Source organism: Cavia porcellus, unplaced genomic scaffold, assembly GCF_034190915.1.
Source record: "Cavia porcellus strain 051 isolate PalLab524CR breed Dunkin Hartley unplaced genomic scaffold, mCavPor4.1 scaffold_1, whole genome shotgun sequence".
Taxonomy (NCBI): Eukaryota; Metazoa; Chordata; class Mammalia; order Rodentia; family Caviidae; genus Cavia; species Cavia porcellus.
Genome location: NW_026947484.1, coordinates 57,491,274 through 57,510,020, shown reverse-complemented (window position 1 = coordinate 57,510,020; position 18,747 = coordinate 57,491,274). Strand labels below are relative to the sequence as shown.

At 48.6% G+C, this 18,747-nt stretch overlaps 1 protein-coding gene across 1 annotated transcript in view; it reads right to left on the bottom strand.

Moving 5' to 3' along the window:
* Positions 1–10,938, bottom strand: part of Slc27a2 (solute carrier family 27 member 2) — a 29,063-nt gene extending 18,125 nt beyond the window's left edge. Inside the window, exons 1-2 of the mRNA XM_003471865.3 lie at positions 10,352–10,938; positions 1,932–2,141 (exon numbers count right to left, since the gene is read on the bottom strand). Of these exons, the coding sequence (XP_003471913.1) occupies positions 1,932–2,141; positions 10,352–10,826 (685 nt within the window). The 5' untranslated portion in view covers positions 10,827–10,938. The remainder of the gene's footprint in view (positions 1–1,931; positions 2,142–10,351) is intronic.
* Between the last annotated feature and the right edge of the window lie 7,809 nt (positions 10,939–18,747).

Here is an 18,747-nt window from a genome sequence, read left to right as displayed (position 1 = left end):
TTTTTGTTTTTTTTTGTTTTTTTGAGACAGGGTCTCGCTATGCAGTTCAGGCTGGCTTTGGCCTCACTTTATCGCCCAGGCTTGTCTCAAACTTCCAATGATCCTCCTGCCTCAGCCTCCCAAATGCTGGGATTACAGGATTATGTCACCACCTCTGGCTCAAGGCATAATTTCTTTTTTGCTTTGCACTAAGCCACATCCCCAGCCTTTTATTTTCTATTTTGAGACAGGGTCTGGCTAAGCCAATAGCTAGACCAGATTGTCTTTTAACTTGGGATCCTCCTGCCTCGGTCTCCCAGAGTGCTGGGATTACAGGATTATGTCACCACCTCTGGCTATGGATGCCTACATGTGGACAAAGGAACAATGATAGACTCGATGGTTTTAGACACCAGCTTTACCCTCTCTGCCCCCCCGCTCCACCTCCCGATGAATTGAATGGAATTACTCAGCGAGGGAGGCCTTTGAGATGCTGGCGTTCATGCTCCCCTCAGTCACGTGGAGGTCGGATGGAGCCTCCAGTCTCCTCCGTTGCATATGGCTATGCCCTCAGGAGGTGGCACACATGCATCACCTGCTTCATGACATCAGCACTGTACTCTCTTTCCCCGTGCTAATCACAGTAACCAGTGCCCTGGGGGACAGCTTCCTGCCTCCCTTTGGTACATCCTTGGCTCCACGTGATCACATCTGGCAGGATTTGCTGGCCTAGAGTGGGCACACGGTGTCCCCAAATTAGCCAGGAGGCATGGCCAGTGGTGCCGTGGACCGCAGAGCTACACTGTCAGCACACAGGGTGAACCCTGGCCCTCCTGCTTCTCAGAAAGGGGAGGCTCCTAACCCTTCTCCCACCGGGTTTCTGAAGCTGTCAGGTGGGAATAGCAGCACAGTCTCAGAGGTGGCAGGAAAACCACATGCACAAAAGCCTCGAAGCTGTTGGGTGGTGGTGAATGTACGGCTCAGCCCTCGTGTTGGTTTCTGTTTAAGCTGGGAGATGTTAGGTGCGAGCTGCATCTCCTAAACTAAAGCAGGTTTTGCTGTGATGCGTGGTGGGTTTGGGGTGCAGCTGGGCATTGGCTTCTATAAGGCTCGCCTTCGCCATTCTAGGAGAATGGCTGCTACACGCTGTCCCTGGTGTGGCCTTGGGCCACACAGCTATGTCCAGTGACATTGTTAATGGGCCAGGCTTCTCCCTGGCGGCTCATGAAATAGTGGCGTGCCTTTGGAGGAGTCCCAGGCTCAGGGAAATACCGCATCCTAGGGGTGCACCAGACAGTTAGGGTCTTTTTGTCTTTTTTTTTTTTTTATTGGTACCAGGGATCAAACTCACGACTGCCTGCTTGTAAGACAGGTGCTTATGCCGCTGAGCTAAATCCCCAGCCCCGGGTTTTTGAGACAGGATTTCACTATGCCCTTCAGGCTGGCCTCAAACTCATTTTGTAGCCCAGGCTGTCAGCACACAGTGAACTCACAGTGATCCTCCTACCTCAGTCTCCTGAATGCTGGGATTACAGGCATGCGCTGCCACCTCACCAAGCCTCATCCATAGCCCCTTAGTTTTTATTTTGAGGTGAGGTCTACTAAGTCTCACTAAATTACCCAAACTAGACTTGAACTTGCAGTTCTCCTGCCTCAGCCTCCCGAGTTGCTGGCATCACAGATGTACGCTACTGTACCTGGCCACAATTCTTGGTTAACTCCTTTATCTGTTCTACAGGGATTGTGGGGAAGTCTGCCTCGCTGGGAGAAACCAGCATAACATCTCTTGCAATGAAATAAGATCAGTTCCCACAGGCAAAGGGCTAAATCCCCGGAAGTATTAGTTATCAGATAAGTTTTGCCAGAGAAAGGGAATATTTAAAACCTAAGCCAATATTTAACTCCTTCTGGGTAGCTCTCTTTCTTGCAAATCTTGGGTTTGTTTTCTTTACCTGTGGTTCCAGAGGTGTAGATGTACAAAGCAGGAGTAGAAAAAGTGACTTCAGACCTCCAGGACTCTGGGATGGGTTCTGACGACACTTCATCCACTTTGTCCAGGAATGAGTCGACCCCCTCGGTGCTCGAAGTCCTGCTGACATAGTAGACACACACCCCGTCTTTCTTCAAGCTGGGTAGCACCTCTTCAACAGCGTCCTGCAGTTCTTCATTTAATAAAAATCCAAACAAATGAATCAGCCCATTAAGTTTCTATGTAGTGCCACAAGTTTCAAGATCATTCTGTGTTCGGCCCAACTTTTGCTAAAATGTGTGGACAGAAAAAGTGATATCTTCAGTGCTGGGCCCTTTCATGTAGAATTTGCTGCATGAGAAAACAAACTGCAAGATCATTTGAGGAAAGGCTGAGTTTTGATGGTTTTAAAAGCAAGGCAAAGGGTTGGTTGAAACCTTTCCTTTTAATGGTGAATTTGCACAAATGGATATGTAGATAGAAACCGAGGCATGTGCGTGTCTAACCTATATACATAACCGGTATAAAGCTAATAAATTAAACTGGAAATGAATATACTATACCTGGTATGTGCCCTGAAGAATCAGAAAGTTTTAAAAAAGGAGAATTTTGAAGGAAAAAGAGAACTGGAAGAAAAAGACATGATAACCAGCAACGATGAGAAGCCACATTTGTAGAACACATTTTTTTAACCCATCAATAATACTCAAAAATACATAGTTCCACTAGGACAATTTAGCTGCAAGGAAAAATAAGCCTAAATTTCCTAAGCCTTTCCTCTGATCTAGAAAAAAAAGGGGACTGATTAATTCGGAGCAGTGTTGGCAAACTGTACGTCCCAATACAGAGGTGCATGGAGGTCATCTGAACCGACCAATATTATCACAAATTTAAATAGAATGCAGCAGACATTTTCAGGCATAGCCAACACAGTTAGAGCTAAGTACTGTTTTTTAAAAGTTTTAATATAGCTCTGTAGGCACATGGGTCCTGGGTCAGACACAGATGACTCCATCCTAGGCCAGGCCAAAACATTTTCAAAGTTCTCATCCTCTCTTTGCTGCTTGGATTTTTTGTGCTCCTAATCCAAAGGTGAGACTCCTTTGAAATGTACTCATCAGGACTTGTAATAAATGCAGTGCACAAGCTCATTCTTAACCGGAAAGCAACTCAGTAACCCCGGGAGCTCCCACAGAGAGATGAGACCCGGTTCACTGCGTCTGCTGTTTTCCAGATGAGACACATCACTGGAACAGATGCACTTAGAGTTTTAACATTTTTTGCACCGAGGTGCTTGGTAGAAATAAATCAAGCAGTACAAAAGGTGAAAATCAGCAGGCTCTGAAACATGCCACCTAGGACCACTCTATGAGACAACCCGATGGGCTTCTGGGCTTCCTACATCGCTGGGCAGCCATTTAGGTTCAAGCTTTGGTAAAACATCTTTATCCTTTTGTCTACTGGACCTGCCCTGTGCTTATCAAAGCATAGGAACCTTTTATTTTACTTTAATTTTTTGATGAACAGCATAATCTCAGGCTTTATTGAAAGTTTTGGAATGAGAAACAACAGAGTTCCTGAAAAGTTGTCTTAAGGGCCATAGAGGAGACTTAGGGATTCCCATTAATCTAAGTTTAAATTGTGATCACATTGGAGTGATGGAAAATTGAATGATTACAACATCCCTACCCAAGTCTTTCTGTTCAAAAAAATTAAAAAGAAAAAGCTGAGATAGGACATTATCCCCTCTGCCATCCGCAGGCTTTTTGAGGAGTAAAAATGAGAGATCGGAATAAACGGCTTTTCCTGGAAAGCAGGGGAAGAAGGTAGGTGAAGATCTGGGTTAATCTACTGACCAAAATGTCAGGATGAATGGGAAATAGCTGTGGATGAACAAGGCAGTAATGGAGATGTTTATCTCCTTACTTCATCCACCCTCTCATCCATTCATCCATCCACCTATCCATCCATCCATCCATCCATCCATCCATCCATCCATCCACTCATCCAACCAGCCAGCCAATCAACCAACCGACAGCAAAAGATCAACCAATCCATCAACCAGTGCACTAACCAAACCACAACAAAACTGAAACACAAACTAATGCTAACACAACCCTCACAACGGCATCTCTAGCTGACTGTGACCACCACTACAAGTTTGGAACAATGATATCTAGTGATATACTGTCTGGTCCATACCACAAGACGATGCACTAGAACTCTCTTCAAATAGAGACCTGCACATATGGTCCCCTTCCTACACAAAACAAGCCACTCTCAGCCAAAAATACATGGAAGGTTAAATTCCAACAGGAGCAAGTAAAAGTTTAACAGTGAAACACATACTCACATGACATTTATGTAATTAAATAACTTACTTGAGCTGGGCATGGTGGCATATGCCTGTAATCCCAGCTCTTGGCAGGCTGAGCCAGGAGGATTTCTATGAGTTCAAAGGCAGTTTTGGGCCAGTCTGAACTGCAAGCAAGACCCTGTCTTTAAAAAAAATTCCCCCAAACAAAAAGCAAAACAAAACAAAAAGATTTACTTGATATTATTTCTCATTACCCTTCGATAAGGTTCTTGCTTATGTGAACGCTGGTTTTCTAAAGAGCCCTGGAACTAAGGGTTACTGGGTCACACCAGGTTGCACCAGGCCTCACATAATTGTTAGTATATGATAGCCCTAAGCCACCGTGTCCTCTCTCTACCAAGTCCTTCTGTCCTTCTTTCACACAATTGCTGTTTACACTCCTGACACACAATAATCTGTATCCTTCTTCAAATTTCATAACACTGACAACACATTTGGAGTGTGTTTGTTCTCACCTCTCTACCGCCTTCTCGAGTCTACAGAGCACAAGCTCCCCATTTGTGCCCTGGCTACTGAGCTGGGACTCTGAGTCCTTGAATATCTCACTCACATGATGTCTGAGAGTATGTCCCACCTTTGAGAGTCCCCCACCATGCTGTGTGCAGATCCCAGTGGGGTCTTGGCCCGTTCCATGCTCACCACCTGCTCCCCTTTTCATCCAGCCTGGGGAGGCCGTCTCTTTTCCATGGCGAGTCCACTGTTGGAGGGGCTGGACACTAGAAGGACCCTCAGGAGGTCAGCCAGGTCTGCTATGGTGAGGCTTGGTCCAGGGAGATTAACTTCAATCGGATTCTTACCACATCAGGGGATATTTGATTTTATTAAATATGTCATTTTATAAATGTCATAGTATGTCATTTTTCTGCCCTCATGCCCAATTTAACGATTCTTGAGTATTGGAAGAAACCGACCAAGGCAGAACCATGGATTCAACACAACAAACAGTTTCTGGTGGCCTACTATGTGCTTGGTGTTAGGAAAAGGAGAGAAAAAAGCAAAGGTTTGAGCGCACAGGACAGGTTCACTTCAAACGGACCTGAGAGAGACCACCCTGGCTTGCAGACCAGACTGGTAACTCCTGTACGGGCTGTGAGGTCTTTTTTCAGGGTCATGGGCATAGACAGAGCTGTGAAAAGAAAAGCCAATGTGGGACTTTTGAAGGGGAGACTTCTGGGGAAAGGGGCTGGGTTACTCACTCGAGAAAACAGGGAGTGGCGGTCGCCTGCCAAGGCTGAAGAACGATAGGAGTTTGCAGCGCAGCGCTGCACTCTTGCAGGGCCTGTCCAACTGCGACTGTCCACCCTTGGCAGATGTGGGAGCACAGCGGGAGGCCAGAGGATTGAGGTGGCCAGCTAGGGTGGTGGCAGTCAGAGTCCTTCCCAGGGAGTCACAGGAACCTCAGCCCACGGGGAGAGAACGAAGCCTCTGAGACAAAGTGCACTAATGTGATTGGTCAAAGCTATGCTTTGGGCGGCCTGGAGAGGAGAGTGGGGTGATGCTACCCCTGTGCCTTGGGTCCGGTCTAAATCATTGCCTTGGCTGCCTCTGACCAGTCCTCGGGTCAGTTTCTCTATTTTGGGTAATCGCTTTCTCTTTTTTCCTTCCTTCCTTCTTTCTTTTTTTCTATCTTTTTGAGACAGTCTTGCTGTGCAGCTCAGGCCTTGAGCTCCCTTTCTAGCCCAGACTGGACTCGAACTCTCAACAATCCTCCTGCCTCTGTGCTGGGATCCCAGGTGGGCACCGCTTTTCAGTATTTGGCTTCAAAGAACGCTCATTATTAGCAGGGCGGGTGGCTCACACCTGTAATCCCAGCACTCAGGAGGCTGAGGCAGGAGGATCTTTTCGAGTTTGAGACCAGCCTGGGCTACAAAGTGAGCTCAAGGCCAGCCTGAAATGCATAGCGAGACCCTGTGTCAAAAAGACAAAAAGAAAAGAAAAGAATGCTCATTATTAAAGTGCGTCCTTTTGACAGTGTGGCTTTCACTTCCACGGAAGTCTTCCTTGTGCCCTCACAGTGGGGGCCCCACAGGGACAGGCCAGGGAGCAGATGAAGGGGTTCTCGGGGGAACTATGTCACCCATCCAGTAGCAGAGTTAGTTTAGCAATGACCATGATGAAAGCATAAGCAGAAATAGATAAATGCACTGTTTCAAGCCTCGTTTGGGTGTTTTTATAAAATCTGACGTGTAAAATTCAACATGCTTCCCTGTTCTATGCAAACCCCATGCTTGAGAAGTTGTATGAAAAACAACTGGGCCAATGAGTTGGCTTCTATCAACCACAACACTGATTTCGGGTTCACAACACCAGACACAACTGTTCCAGGTTATTCCCCACCATGGAGAAGGCTCCTGGAATGCACAGGAGATAAGAAATTGTATCCTCTGAGATTTCGGTTTGACTTGGGGAAGGATCTGTGAACTCTCACTTTCTGTGTGTATCATAAATTTGGAAGGAGCACATAGGTACTGTTTTCTGATAGGACTGAGCCTCAAAAATAGCTTCCAGAAGTCATGATGACGGGACCAGTCCTCGTGATAAATGTCACTGTGCTGTTCTTTTACTTAGAAACATTCCAAACTGGGTGTGGTGGCCCACACCTGTAATCCCCACACTTGGGAGGCTGAGGCAAGAGGATCGCTGCAATTTTAAGACCAGTGTGGGCTACAAAGTGAGTCCAAGGCCAGCCTGAGTTACATAGTGAGACTCTGTCTCAAAAAGACCAAAAGAAAGAAAGAAAAAAAAAAGGCCAGAATTTGACGCACATACTAAGTCCTGTAACTAAAATTCAAAAATGTGATCAAATTCACCTTTATGAACCAGCCAGGTTCAGACAGTTGGACAGAATAAAAAATACCCTGGAAATGAGACAAAATCTGGGATTGTTCCCAGCTCTCTACTGCTGACCCAGCATTGATCTCATTCCTCCAGGTCCTTGTTCAGCTATAAAACAGGTGGAACCTGGATGGATTCTCAGAGCCTGCTCTGAGACCACTGGCTTCAAACTCAGTGGGGTGAGGGGATGCTTCTTGGGGTCCTGCACTAGATCTGTGAAAGCGGCATTTTGAGACAGCATTCAGATCTGTTTTGTATAATGATGCTATTTTGTATCTGATGCTTTTCTGCTTATAAAAGTTTCTTTTCTAAGCTTTTTTTTTTTTGGCAACAAAACAGCATTCATTTAAATTATAAGATAACAGGTTTAGAGTATCTGTAAAATATCTTCCAACTCCAAGGAATTCTAAAAGTCAGCCCATTCAAGACATTTCCCCATGGGCATATCTACTAGGACCTGACTTGGACTCTCACCTCTCTTGGTGGTAACTGTTCCAGGTTGAAGTGCACAGAAATGTGGAAAAAAATGAGTGTTTTCAAAGGAGCAGATTCTCTCAAAGGTTAGTTTGCATATTACCACATAGGCTCATCTTTGAGACCAGCAACTTTGGACTTTGTGTTGTTTTCTTTGCCATGGGATACTTTAGGCTCAAATGTAGTTATACCTCCTGTGCAAATGTGTCTCAGTGATACAGAAAAACTCAAAAAAAAATTCTAAAAATGTGGCCTTTCTCAGAGGACAATTAATTTCTAGGGAGTGCTCCAGGCCACTGGAAAGTCTGGCTCAAGTCTCACTTGAATGTAGGAAGGTCATACACTTTAGGGGACAGAACTGGACAGGAAAGGGAGTGCAGTTTGCAAATTCCTAATCCAAATAGCAGAAGTATTGCAAGACCCAAGCTTTTTGAGGGTTAACATGATGCCACCCATGGAGAAGTTCACACCACAAAACTTGTGTGTCGTGCAAAAAATTGTATAAAATGATCTTTAGACTGTATCTATAAGAGATATATAAAAATAAATAAGTTTTAGGGTTAGACTCTAATTGCAAATATCCCATGCTTTATGTCCAAATATCCCAAAATCTAAAAAAAAAAAAAACCAAAAAACAAATTCAGAAACCCAACCAAAACATTTCTGTTCTAAACTTTCCAAATAAGAGATACTCAGCCTGTGTCTAGTTGTACTTTCTTACAGAAACAATTTTTATTACAGTCATTTAATTCTGAGCTTTTTTCTCAATTCAGCTCCAGGCCTATGCAGTCCCTCTGAAAGTGACTGATTCTGCAATTACTAAGGAGCCAATAAAATGCCTCCAGGAGTGGAACAAAGATCACTGCCTTAACAACGTCCCTTGAAGGAAAACGGGAGGATAATAGGCTTAAGAGAGTCTGCCAGTTCCTAAGCAGTGCAGTTATCTTTTCCCAGCTCTTTCTTCATTGTTAGGGATTGTCCTGAAAGGACCATGGCCCTCAAATAATTTGACCACCTCTCAAGTCATCATTCACTTCCAGATCTTTAGAGGAAGCCCACGCATTTGCGGGATTGTTTATTTTGTGCCACAGAGGCGTAATCTTCCTGGTTTCCTCCCCGTGAATCGACACTTCACCTTTCTGGTGCGCCAGGCCAAAGGCTTGTCCTGTCTCAGCCTCCTCAGCTATGAAATGAGCAGGTGTAGACTAGACGGGTGTGGATCTCTTTCACCTCTAAACCCTTTCCTGGCGGGGAGCAGACAGCATGATGGAAGAAGAGAGAACTTATGCTGTGAGGTTGGACAGACCTAGTGTGGAATTCTGAGCCTCAGGCTCCTTGGCTGTATAAGGGGTTAGAGGGATGATACGCATCTCTCAGGGCAACAAAACATCTGTATAGGGCTTGGCACCAAAAGGCATTCCAAAAAGGTAGGTCTGCCCAGCTCCCTCTGCCTTACCCAGTCACCTTTGTCTCTTGGCCCACTTTTACTGATTGAGAAAAGCTACCCTTGGTCCAGAGATAAGCTCTGCTGGAGGGGAAGCTATCCCGCACAGACACAGGCTATTGCAAGGGATGCCATCCACCCTGGGGTAACTGTCTCTGTTTCTGCCAGGCTTGGGACCCCTTGAGCACCATGTTATCATTCAGGGTCTGCTTGAACCGTGGTAGAAGGTCACCACACATGTGAATGGGTCACTGTTTCTATAGACACAGAGGGGCTCCCAAAGGCCCCTCAGCAGACCCAGAAGTCTTTTCCTTGGTGGTGGGGGCAGGGGCACCCGCTGTCTGCAGTGGGAGCCAGGGATGCCAGCAGCAATGGGCAGCTGGATGTTGTCCTGAAGATGGCTGGGCGACACCAGGGACACTAAGGGGCAGAGAAGGAATTCGACCTTCCCATGGTAGAAGACCAGTCAGGCAGCAGGAGTGAGCCCTGTCTCTTCCTAACCAGTCGAGGGCACACTGAGGTCTACGTGTTAGTGCAGGTGTGAGGACTGCCGAAGAGCAAAGACCACGGAGACGGACAGCTCTGTCCCTCATGGGCCATGCGCATCCCAAAGGCATGCGGCTTAAGCTCTCTGGGCATCAGGGATCTCATCTGCAAGAGATCCCGGAACCCCCACCTGCTAGGCTCCAAAGCTACATGGCACACACAGAGGGCCCTGCCTGCCTCTGCGTTCAGACTCTGCGGACTCAACCCAGACTGGGTGGACAATCTGAGGCTCAAGAAACCGCGTTCGCTCGATGCATCCAGACTGTGACAGTTTTTCTTGACCTGTTCCCTAAACAATACTGTGTCACAATCATTTACACAGCATTTACGCTGCATTAGCTGTTACAGGCATGGAGAGATAATTTATAAAGTGTAGTAGGCCCAGCATGTAGCTCAGCGGCTCAGCGCCTACCTGGCAACCACAAGGTCCTCAGCTTGATTCCTGGTACAAAAAATAAAGTGTAGGACTCGCTCAGGCTATGCACAGCTCTACACGAGTGACCTGGGTATGCGCGCATGTGGGTCTCTGCGCGGTCCGAGACCTTACTCCTCCTCGGGTGAGAACATGGGCTGCGGGGCTCAGCACTGTGCCCACGGCACTGCTCCAACAGGCAACTCTAGCGATCACTCAGTAGTGTTGCAAGGCCACCGTGCGGACCCACCTGCGCGCCGGGTCCCCCGATGCCCCCTCCCCCGACAGTACAGTACCAGGGCGCGGCCGGCTTACCTGGAGAGGCCAGCAGCACCTTGGGGCTGCAGCATTGGAGGCAGTGCAGCAGGGACTTGGCGCGGATGTTGTAATTGAGGCAGGCCATCGGGCAGCCCAGCTTGATCAGCCCCAGCCACAGCCACACGTAGGCCAGCTCGTTGCCCATGAAGAGGGCCACGCAGTCGCCCTGGCGCAGGCCGAGGCCGTGCAGCGCCCGCGCCACCTGGCTGCTGCGCCGGTCGGCCTGCGCGTAGGTGAGGGTCTCGTCCCCGCAGCGCACGAAAATCTTGTGTGGGGTGCGCCGTGCGTGCTCCAGGAAGGCGCGCAGCACGGTGGGCGCCGGGCGCCTCCGCCCGTAGCTGCGCACCCGCCGCACCAGCCCCGCCACGAGCACGAAGTAGCTCAAGTCCTGAAAGAGGTAGGGGCAGCACAGGGTGACTAGCAGCGGCACGAGCAGCAGCCCGGCCAGCGCGGTGCAGACGGCGGCCAGCATGCGGGCGGCGGGGACGCGGGCGCACGGACAGAAGGCTAGCGGCGCGCTGCGGGCGGCGGGCGGCGGGCGGCGGGAAGCGACAGGTGCGGCGGAGTGCGGCGCGGAGCACGACCTGGGCGCGACGACCCGCCCACTCGCTCCGGCCCGCCCGGCCCGGCCTCCCGGTCCCCGCCCCCGGCCCCCGCCCCCGCCCTGCGTCCCCGCTCAGCCTGCAGAGCCGGGGGTCAGTGTACCCCGGAGTCAGGCCGCGCCCTCAGCTCGAGGTCTCCGCCTGCGTCCGTGCGTAGCGTGGGTCCTGCGAGGTGACCGCAGCGCGCTCTGGCTCTCTGAACTGCCCGGGGTCAGTCGGTGACCTGGGCGCGCACGGCGGCTGCTGAGGACACTGGAGAGACCTGCAGTGGCAGCCGAGCGGGGCGGGTGGGCTTGACTCAGTGTTACCCGTGAAACGCGGGGGCGATCGCGGATTGAGGCGGATGTTTCCGTCCGACAAAAACCCGGGGAAGACGCACTGCCACGAACGCCCGGCCGTGCGTTCAGAGCCAGGAGAATGCTTTGAGGGGTTGGTGGCCATGTGTTTTACTGTGGTCACTTTTTAAAAAGTAAATATTCATCGTAGTGTTTGGTTTCACCGTGTACCTTACAAATGCGAAAGTCATTTACTAATATGTGCCAAGCCAGCGCCCACCTGTCCCCCCCTCCTCCCCGTCCTGAGGGCCTTCCCCACCTCTTAATTTCTCAGATCGCGCCCCGCCCCGCCCCGCCCCGTCCCGCCTGGCTGTTACGTCTCTTGCTGTGGTGAAAGCTTGGGGGTGAGGGACTGGGGATTTAGCTCAGCGGGATAAGCGCCTGCGGGGGGTGAACGGATGTCCCGGGGAGGTCACTTGCAGCTCAGCCCAGCTATGGCTACTGCCTGACTGTCCACTAGGAGCCTGGATTTTGCAAGAGGCGTTGCCATGGGTCTGCGCACCCAGTCAAGCTCTGGTGTTATCTCAGTTTGTCCTGTGGCAGGATTCTCCCTGTCTCCCTGAAGTTTTAGGAGGAGCTCTCAGTCCAGTTGCTAAGTGACTCTGTCGAGGAACAAGCATGGTCCAGAGGAGATAAACAAATGTTATGGCATTGCTCAAAAGCCGTTTCTTTTTCTTAAAGTTGCATTTATTGCTTATGTTGTTTTCATTGGTGCTTGTCTGTGGTACATGGTGATGAGGTGGGTCATGAGGAGCAGGCACACGTGCATAACACATCTTAATTCTTTCTGTCCCCCTTCTCTCCTTCCTCCCTTCATCTCTTGGTCCCCTTTCCTCTCACCAAAGATCTATCTCCCTGCCTGCTATTGCCTGTCTTCTCTTTGCTCCCTAAATTATTTACGCCGTGGGCTTCTCCCGTGGGAGAAGTCACACCATGCTCTGGCGTCACAGGGTTCCATTTCTCTCAAGGGCAGAGAGTTCCCTTTGAATTTTTCTTCACACTGCTTCTGTACAGTCACATACACGTTGTTCACTACAGGAGAGGCGGGATCTAAGCAAAGCAGGGTTTTAGTGTTGCCCTCTCTTGTCCTGCGTCCCTCTTTCTTATTATTCTGATTGCCTGTAATGAATGCTCACTCCCAGGAAGACTTGCCAGGGCCTTCCCCGGCTTAGGCTTTTGGAGCCTTGCAGGTATTCGCTCCTGTGGGGTGGGGGGCGCTGTGCTCCTTTACACACCAGGAGAGGCGGTTCAGAGAGAGGGACAAGGCTGGGTGCCCTGCGGGAGGGTCAGGACTGGGTCTGTTTCCTCCCAGAAACCAACTCAGAGCTCCGGCTGAGCAGCTGTCCACTGGCGCTCTTAGCCACCACCTCTCGTCGCCCTCCTGGACTCCGGGTCTCTGTCCAGGTCCTCTCTTTTCTTCCACATTTAAAAATCTGTCACAACCTCCCAGTCTCCACCCCCCACCCCCGACTTTTTTTTGCTCAGCTTTATATTCCCCGAACCTGCTCAAGCAACCCTTTCCCTGTGCTGCCTTTCTCCTTGCTGACCAGCTCCCATCTGGAGACCGTTGACAGCACCTTGTCTCTGGGGGTGACTTGGGGGCCTTCGGCATCCCTAGGGGGCAGGCAGTGCTATTAACCAGAGCTGGGGTCAGGACAGACCAGTGGGTGTGCATTGTTCTTTCAGGTGAAAGCTCGAGGCTGGCCGTACCCTCTTCCTCGGCTCCTGCCCCCCACTAACCCCACTCTTTCGTGGCTGCCTCTCCTGCCGCTTCTGGTTCCTCTCTTTTCCCTAAACCGATACCTCACCCTAAGTGCCGGGTCATATAGGTGCTTACTTTGCTCTTTTTCCTCTGAGGACCGCTTTCAACCTTGCTATTGCCCGTGAAAGAAAGCAGGTCCTAAACTGGTGGAAGCAGAAACAGGAAATTAAGCAGGAAACGGGTCTTAAGCTTGAGCCCAAACACAGGGACCTGGCCCTCGTGTCTCCTTCATGGTTTTTCCTTTCTCTCCTGGGCCCAGCATGGCTGTCAACAGTCCTTGGGGGTATTCTTCCTGGGTGAGTTGCAAAGAGGAACGCAACAGTCTGCCCTAGAAATCTTCATGGAACACACACGGACAAAAGCCATGGCTGGATTATGTGTGCATCCTTTGTGGGATCTGGGGAAGAGCAATTCTGAGTGGTTTAAGGCTTTACACCAGTGGGAGCTCAGCCGTGAGCTGGGGCTACAGTGAGTTCCACCTGGACCGCTTTGTGGGAAACCACAGAGTATTAATAAAGAGCGAGGGAGGGAGGGAAAAGAGAAGGAATGGACTGGGGGAAGCAGTCAGCAGATGCCTGTAGCATATACTGTAGAAATCTTCATAGTAGCTGAGGTTAACTTTGAGCCTGGGGTCTACCCTCTGCTCTGCTACCTGGTTAATTGTGTAAAACTGTATTTCTCTAATAAAATGTCATGAACGCAGTAGCCTGTGAATCACTGAAATGGATCTTTCTTAGTTCTGGAGGTCTCCTTTCTCATAAGTGGGGCCTCCTAGCTGTGTGCTCACAGGCTGGAAGGTGCCCTCTCTGCCTTGCTTTTGCTTTCTTCTACTGCCATGAATGATTGCCCCTCTGCCATGCCATTCTGCCTGAGAGCCAGCCGATTACAGACTGAAACCTCCACAAACTGTGAACCGAATAAACCTTTCCACTTTACACTTTGGGTGTCCAGCATTTTGACCCAGCAATGAGAAAAAAGTAACTAAGACAAAGAGCAACTGGAATTACACCTTGCTGTATTTTAAAATGTTTATTGTCAGATACTGCCCACTCACAGTAGAAACTCAATAAACATTCTAACTGAATTAGTATCTTTGTATCAGAATCAGAAGAGCCAGAAAATAAAATATGAATTTCATGTTAGACACCAGGAGGACAGCCAATATGCTTTCAGAAGTGGAGTGTGTGGGGGGTCCGTGAGGTCATAGGAGTAGAGCTTTCACAGATGGGCTCTGTGTCTTTATGAAATGGGCCATACAAGCTCCTGTGTCTCTTCCAGCCTGTGATCCAGGGATAAGAATATACCCTTCCATGTCACCCTCTGCCACATGACCTGCCTACTAATAGCACATGGACTAGTGAACTCATCAATGGGTTAGTCTGCTGAGGACGTTAGAACCCTGGGAGCAAAAGCCCCACCTTTAGCACATGACCCTTTGGGGGACATTTTTGATCCAAGCCATAGCAATTCTGAAATACAAGTTTAACAGTGAAACAGGAAGGAGAGTCAGGTCTTGGGCTTGAATGTAAACTCAGGATTTTCTCAGCACAGGGATTGCAAATATATGAACTCTCTATCTCCATGCCCTTACAGAAGCCCGTACTTCTTCCCTCCCACTCTCCCCCATCCACTGAGCCCACTCCCTCCTTATACCAGGATGCTGGTCCCTGCAGGACCAACCACTTCAGTGAGGCCCACCACACCCCCTTTGCTTTAGGAGTCTCAACCAGGTGCGACACCTTCCTGCCCAGTCTCTTGTGTCCTACTCTGGGGCCTCTGATGAATGAGTGTCCAGCAGCAGCGTCTAGCCCTGATCGGGTCTTCCTGCTCCTCACTCATCTCTGCTGTCTGAGAGGAGGCCTCCCAATTTCCCCTCTGAGCCCCGAGCCCCAAACTCGAATGTTCTTTCAAAGCAGGTGGTCTCCCCTCCTCATTCACCAAGACAGAGCTGTCCCCTGTTTATCAACGTTTTCAGGCTTCAGAAGCACCTGGAGATGATGCTAAAACACAGGTTGCCAAGCTCCACCTGTAGATTTTTTCTGACTAATAAATAAACCTTAGATGGGGCCAAAGAATTCACATTTCTAAGAGGTTTCCTCAAGATAGTGCCATGCTGCTGATTCGGTCCCAAGGTTTCCTGACTGTTCTGCAGATCCCAGTTCTCTTGAGAAGCAGAGAGTGGGCAGAGGGTTCTGGGAGAGCTGTGTTCCAGCAGGACGGTTCCATGTGTGTTTGTTTTACATGCTGAACTTGCTCGTACTGCCCTTGTGAAGCAAGAGTTCCAAAGCCCTGCTCCTTTCAGTGATGCGGCTCATGTGGGTCCACATTTGCCTTTGGGTGAATTAGCAGCCCATCTGGAGACCCTTGACAGCACCTTGTCTCTGGGGGTGACTTGGGGGCCTTCGGCTGCTTGTTATTTTCACCTCACCCGGCCAGCCTGACTTCCTGGAATGAGTGGAAGAGCCTGAGACGTGAAGTTGAAGACCTGTGTTGAAGCCTTGGCCTGTCATGCATTGGTCGAATGCCTTTGTTAAGTTACCTGAGCTCACACAGTGACCTGGTGTTATTTTCAAAGGCTTTGTCGCCTATGCATGGGGTCACTGTTGACAAATTTATAGATTATGAAACCTGTTGCTTGCCGGGCATGGTGGCTCATGCCTGTAATTTCAGCACTCAGGAGGCTGAGGCAGGAGGATCCTTGCAAGTTCGAGACCAGCCTGGGCTATAAAGTAAGTTAAAGTCCAGCCTGAACTGCATAGCGAGACCATGTCTCAAAAAGACAAACAAACAAACAAACAAACAAAAAAAAACACCCAAAAAACCCCCCGAAACCTGTTGCTTTTGGACATTTCTCAGTATAAATAGAAATTTATATGAGTGGTTCATCCTGTGGCTTGCAGAAATTTCATCTCTGTTCACTTCAAGTCTATCAGCTTGTTGATGACTTTGCATTAAAGCTTTGGGGTGCAGACACACATGACGTGTGGGTGCTCTGAAAGGGAGACGGCAGGAGCTTGGTGGAGCTGCTGTGTGCCAAGATGGACTCTCGGTAACAGAAGAGAGGCTGGGAACAAAGTTCTTCATGTCAGACAAGAAGGAGCCAGGGTCCCTTTATTGGTATCCTAGTTGTGCTGATTAATTATACAATCGGGAGGAAATGTGATTTGAAGGGAAGGTGGTTGCTTCTGAGACCAGGGCCAGAGGGCTTTCACTGCATGCTTAGTCTGAAGGGAAGACCCCCAGCGAAGTGATTTCTGCTTCTACAGCTCAAGTTGTTGCTTCCCAAGCTGTGTTTTCTCCTAATTCAGAAACCCCTTCCCTCCTCTTTCAGCATCCAGTCATGGTGGGGTGTGTAGGTTAATGCTTGGCCCCTCTGCTCTCTTGCTATTTTTTCTTTTTTGGTATCTTTTTCTCCTGTCCCTTTCTTTTTTTCCTTTCTCCCTCCCTTCCTCTCCCTCCTTCCTTCTTTCTTTCCTTTCATACTGGGAATTGAATGCAGAACCTTTGCACTGAGCTATGTCTCTGGCCTTTTTTAATTTAGAGACGTGGTCTCATTAAGTCGCTGTGCTGCCCAGGCTGAATTTGAACTCATAATAGTCCTACCTTGGCTTTCCTGAGAGCTGGGATTACAGATATGTGCTACCACACTGGGCTTTCTTGTTCAGTTCTTAAATGTCAAAGTTGCTAGGGGATATTGTGTCTTCAGTTTTCTCTCTATTGTCTTTCTCCCAGTTGACCTAATCTATTCCTATAGAGTTGAACATCAGATGTAGCTGAAGGCGCCCAGTTGTGAATTCTCTGTCCAGTTTCTCCTGAGTTCCAGGTCTGAATTCATAATGGCACCCGTGACAAATTTATTGCTCCATTTGCTTGCTTCATGTGTCCATTTAGCATTATTATTTATTATTACTGGTACTGGGGATTGAACCCACGATCTCACACTTACCAGGCAAGCACCCGAGCCACTGAGCTACATCCCTGGCCCTCACTTAGCATTATTTACAGTGTACTATGAATGGGCTACTTCCCACTGAAGATGTTAGCACACATGTGAGTGTTCCCATTTTCAGATACATGAATGGAAACTCCAAGAAGTTACCAACTTGCCGACAGTAGAATGATTTGTAGAAATTTCATCTAAGGAGAGGAAATTGTAGGTAAAGAAATTGAGGAGGAGTAGCTGTGCCTCAAGATCTCTGACTCCCAGTTGGTGCTGGGGTGTCAAAGGTGGTGGACTGAATGCCATCACTTCCCAAAAGAGAAAAGCATCCCAGAACCTGTAAAGAGAAAAGCATCCCAGAACCTGTAAATGGAAAGTTATTTGGAAACAGGATCTTTGCAGGATGGATCTTGACATGATTTTTCCTGGATCAGGCTGGACCATAAATCCAAGGACGGAAATCTTTAGGAAGGAAAAGAAGGAGAGAAGGTGACGAGGTGTGGGGGTAGAGGCTATCGGGATGCCGGAGTTAACCACAGAACAAGAATTCTGGCAGCCACCAGAAGGTGGCTGAGCATTTGCAGTGGATTTTCCCTTGCGATCTAAAGAAGTGTTATAGACAGCTAAGTTAGACAGAAATTAATATGTGGCTGGATGGAGCTGGGAGGAAGTCAGCACAAAAATAGACATCAGAATGGATGGCTGTCGGAAAAGAGTCAGGCCTCTGGATGAGAAAGATAAGGAGGCCTACAGGATAAACAGCAGCTGAGATGATACCATGATTAGCACCATCTGGGCCAGTGCACCCAGATAGACATCAGGCCCGCAGTCAGGTGGGCAGATCACAGGACCCACAGTCTCCTCCCTCTCCAAGAATTCCTTTGTTCTATTTACCTTTTTCTGTGACTTTTCCTTTTTGGATCAATGTTAGCTAAGCAGCTGTATTTGCACTCCCATCGATTGTACTTTGACCCACTTTGTAGCTATGTTGTGATTTTGCTGCATAAATCACCCCGGACAAAGGGCATCGGCGGCCACCCACTTGAGACCCCTCCTGGAAATCCAAGAGTTATTCTTCTCCTCACTTCCAATAAAATTCTTTTAACTTCCTCCTCATCCACTTCATTCCTCCATGTTGTGAGATCATGAACCTGGCATATTTGATGTCTCACAGGTTGGAAGTTGCATTTCTCCTATATCAGAAGGAGCCAGCTTAGCTGACACTTTGATTTTGGACTTCTGTTCTCAGAACTGTGAGAGGGTGAATTTCTGTTTAGGGTGAGTTTATAATCAGTATAGGAATTCAAGCAGCCGAATTGACAACTTTTGGGATTTGCTGAGCTCAGCAAACACCCAGATAGAGCCCTGTTTCAGAGTCAGACCGAGTGGTCCCAAACTGGAGGGTAACAGAGTTTTTAAAGCAGAAAACCGCAAAGCAAGACCTCCTGTTGGAAACAATTTAGATGGAATCTTACATTAATTTTGGTTGACACCTGTATCTTCTTTGTTGAGCAGGTTAATTTTTTTCATGTGGATCAGCTTATTCTGCTTTTTTCATGGGACTTGTACCTTGAGTAATTTTTCACTCTTCTGGGTCAAATACAGGGCGCAAATGGCGTCAGTTATGCCAAGCTACAACACTGTTGTAAGCCACACAGTTCATGATAATAAGTGCAGTAGCTGTAGGAAATAAAGACACTAAACTACACTGTGTTTTAAATAAATTAGGATTTATGCTTCAAGATTAGATTATC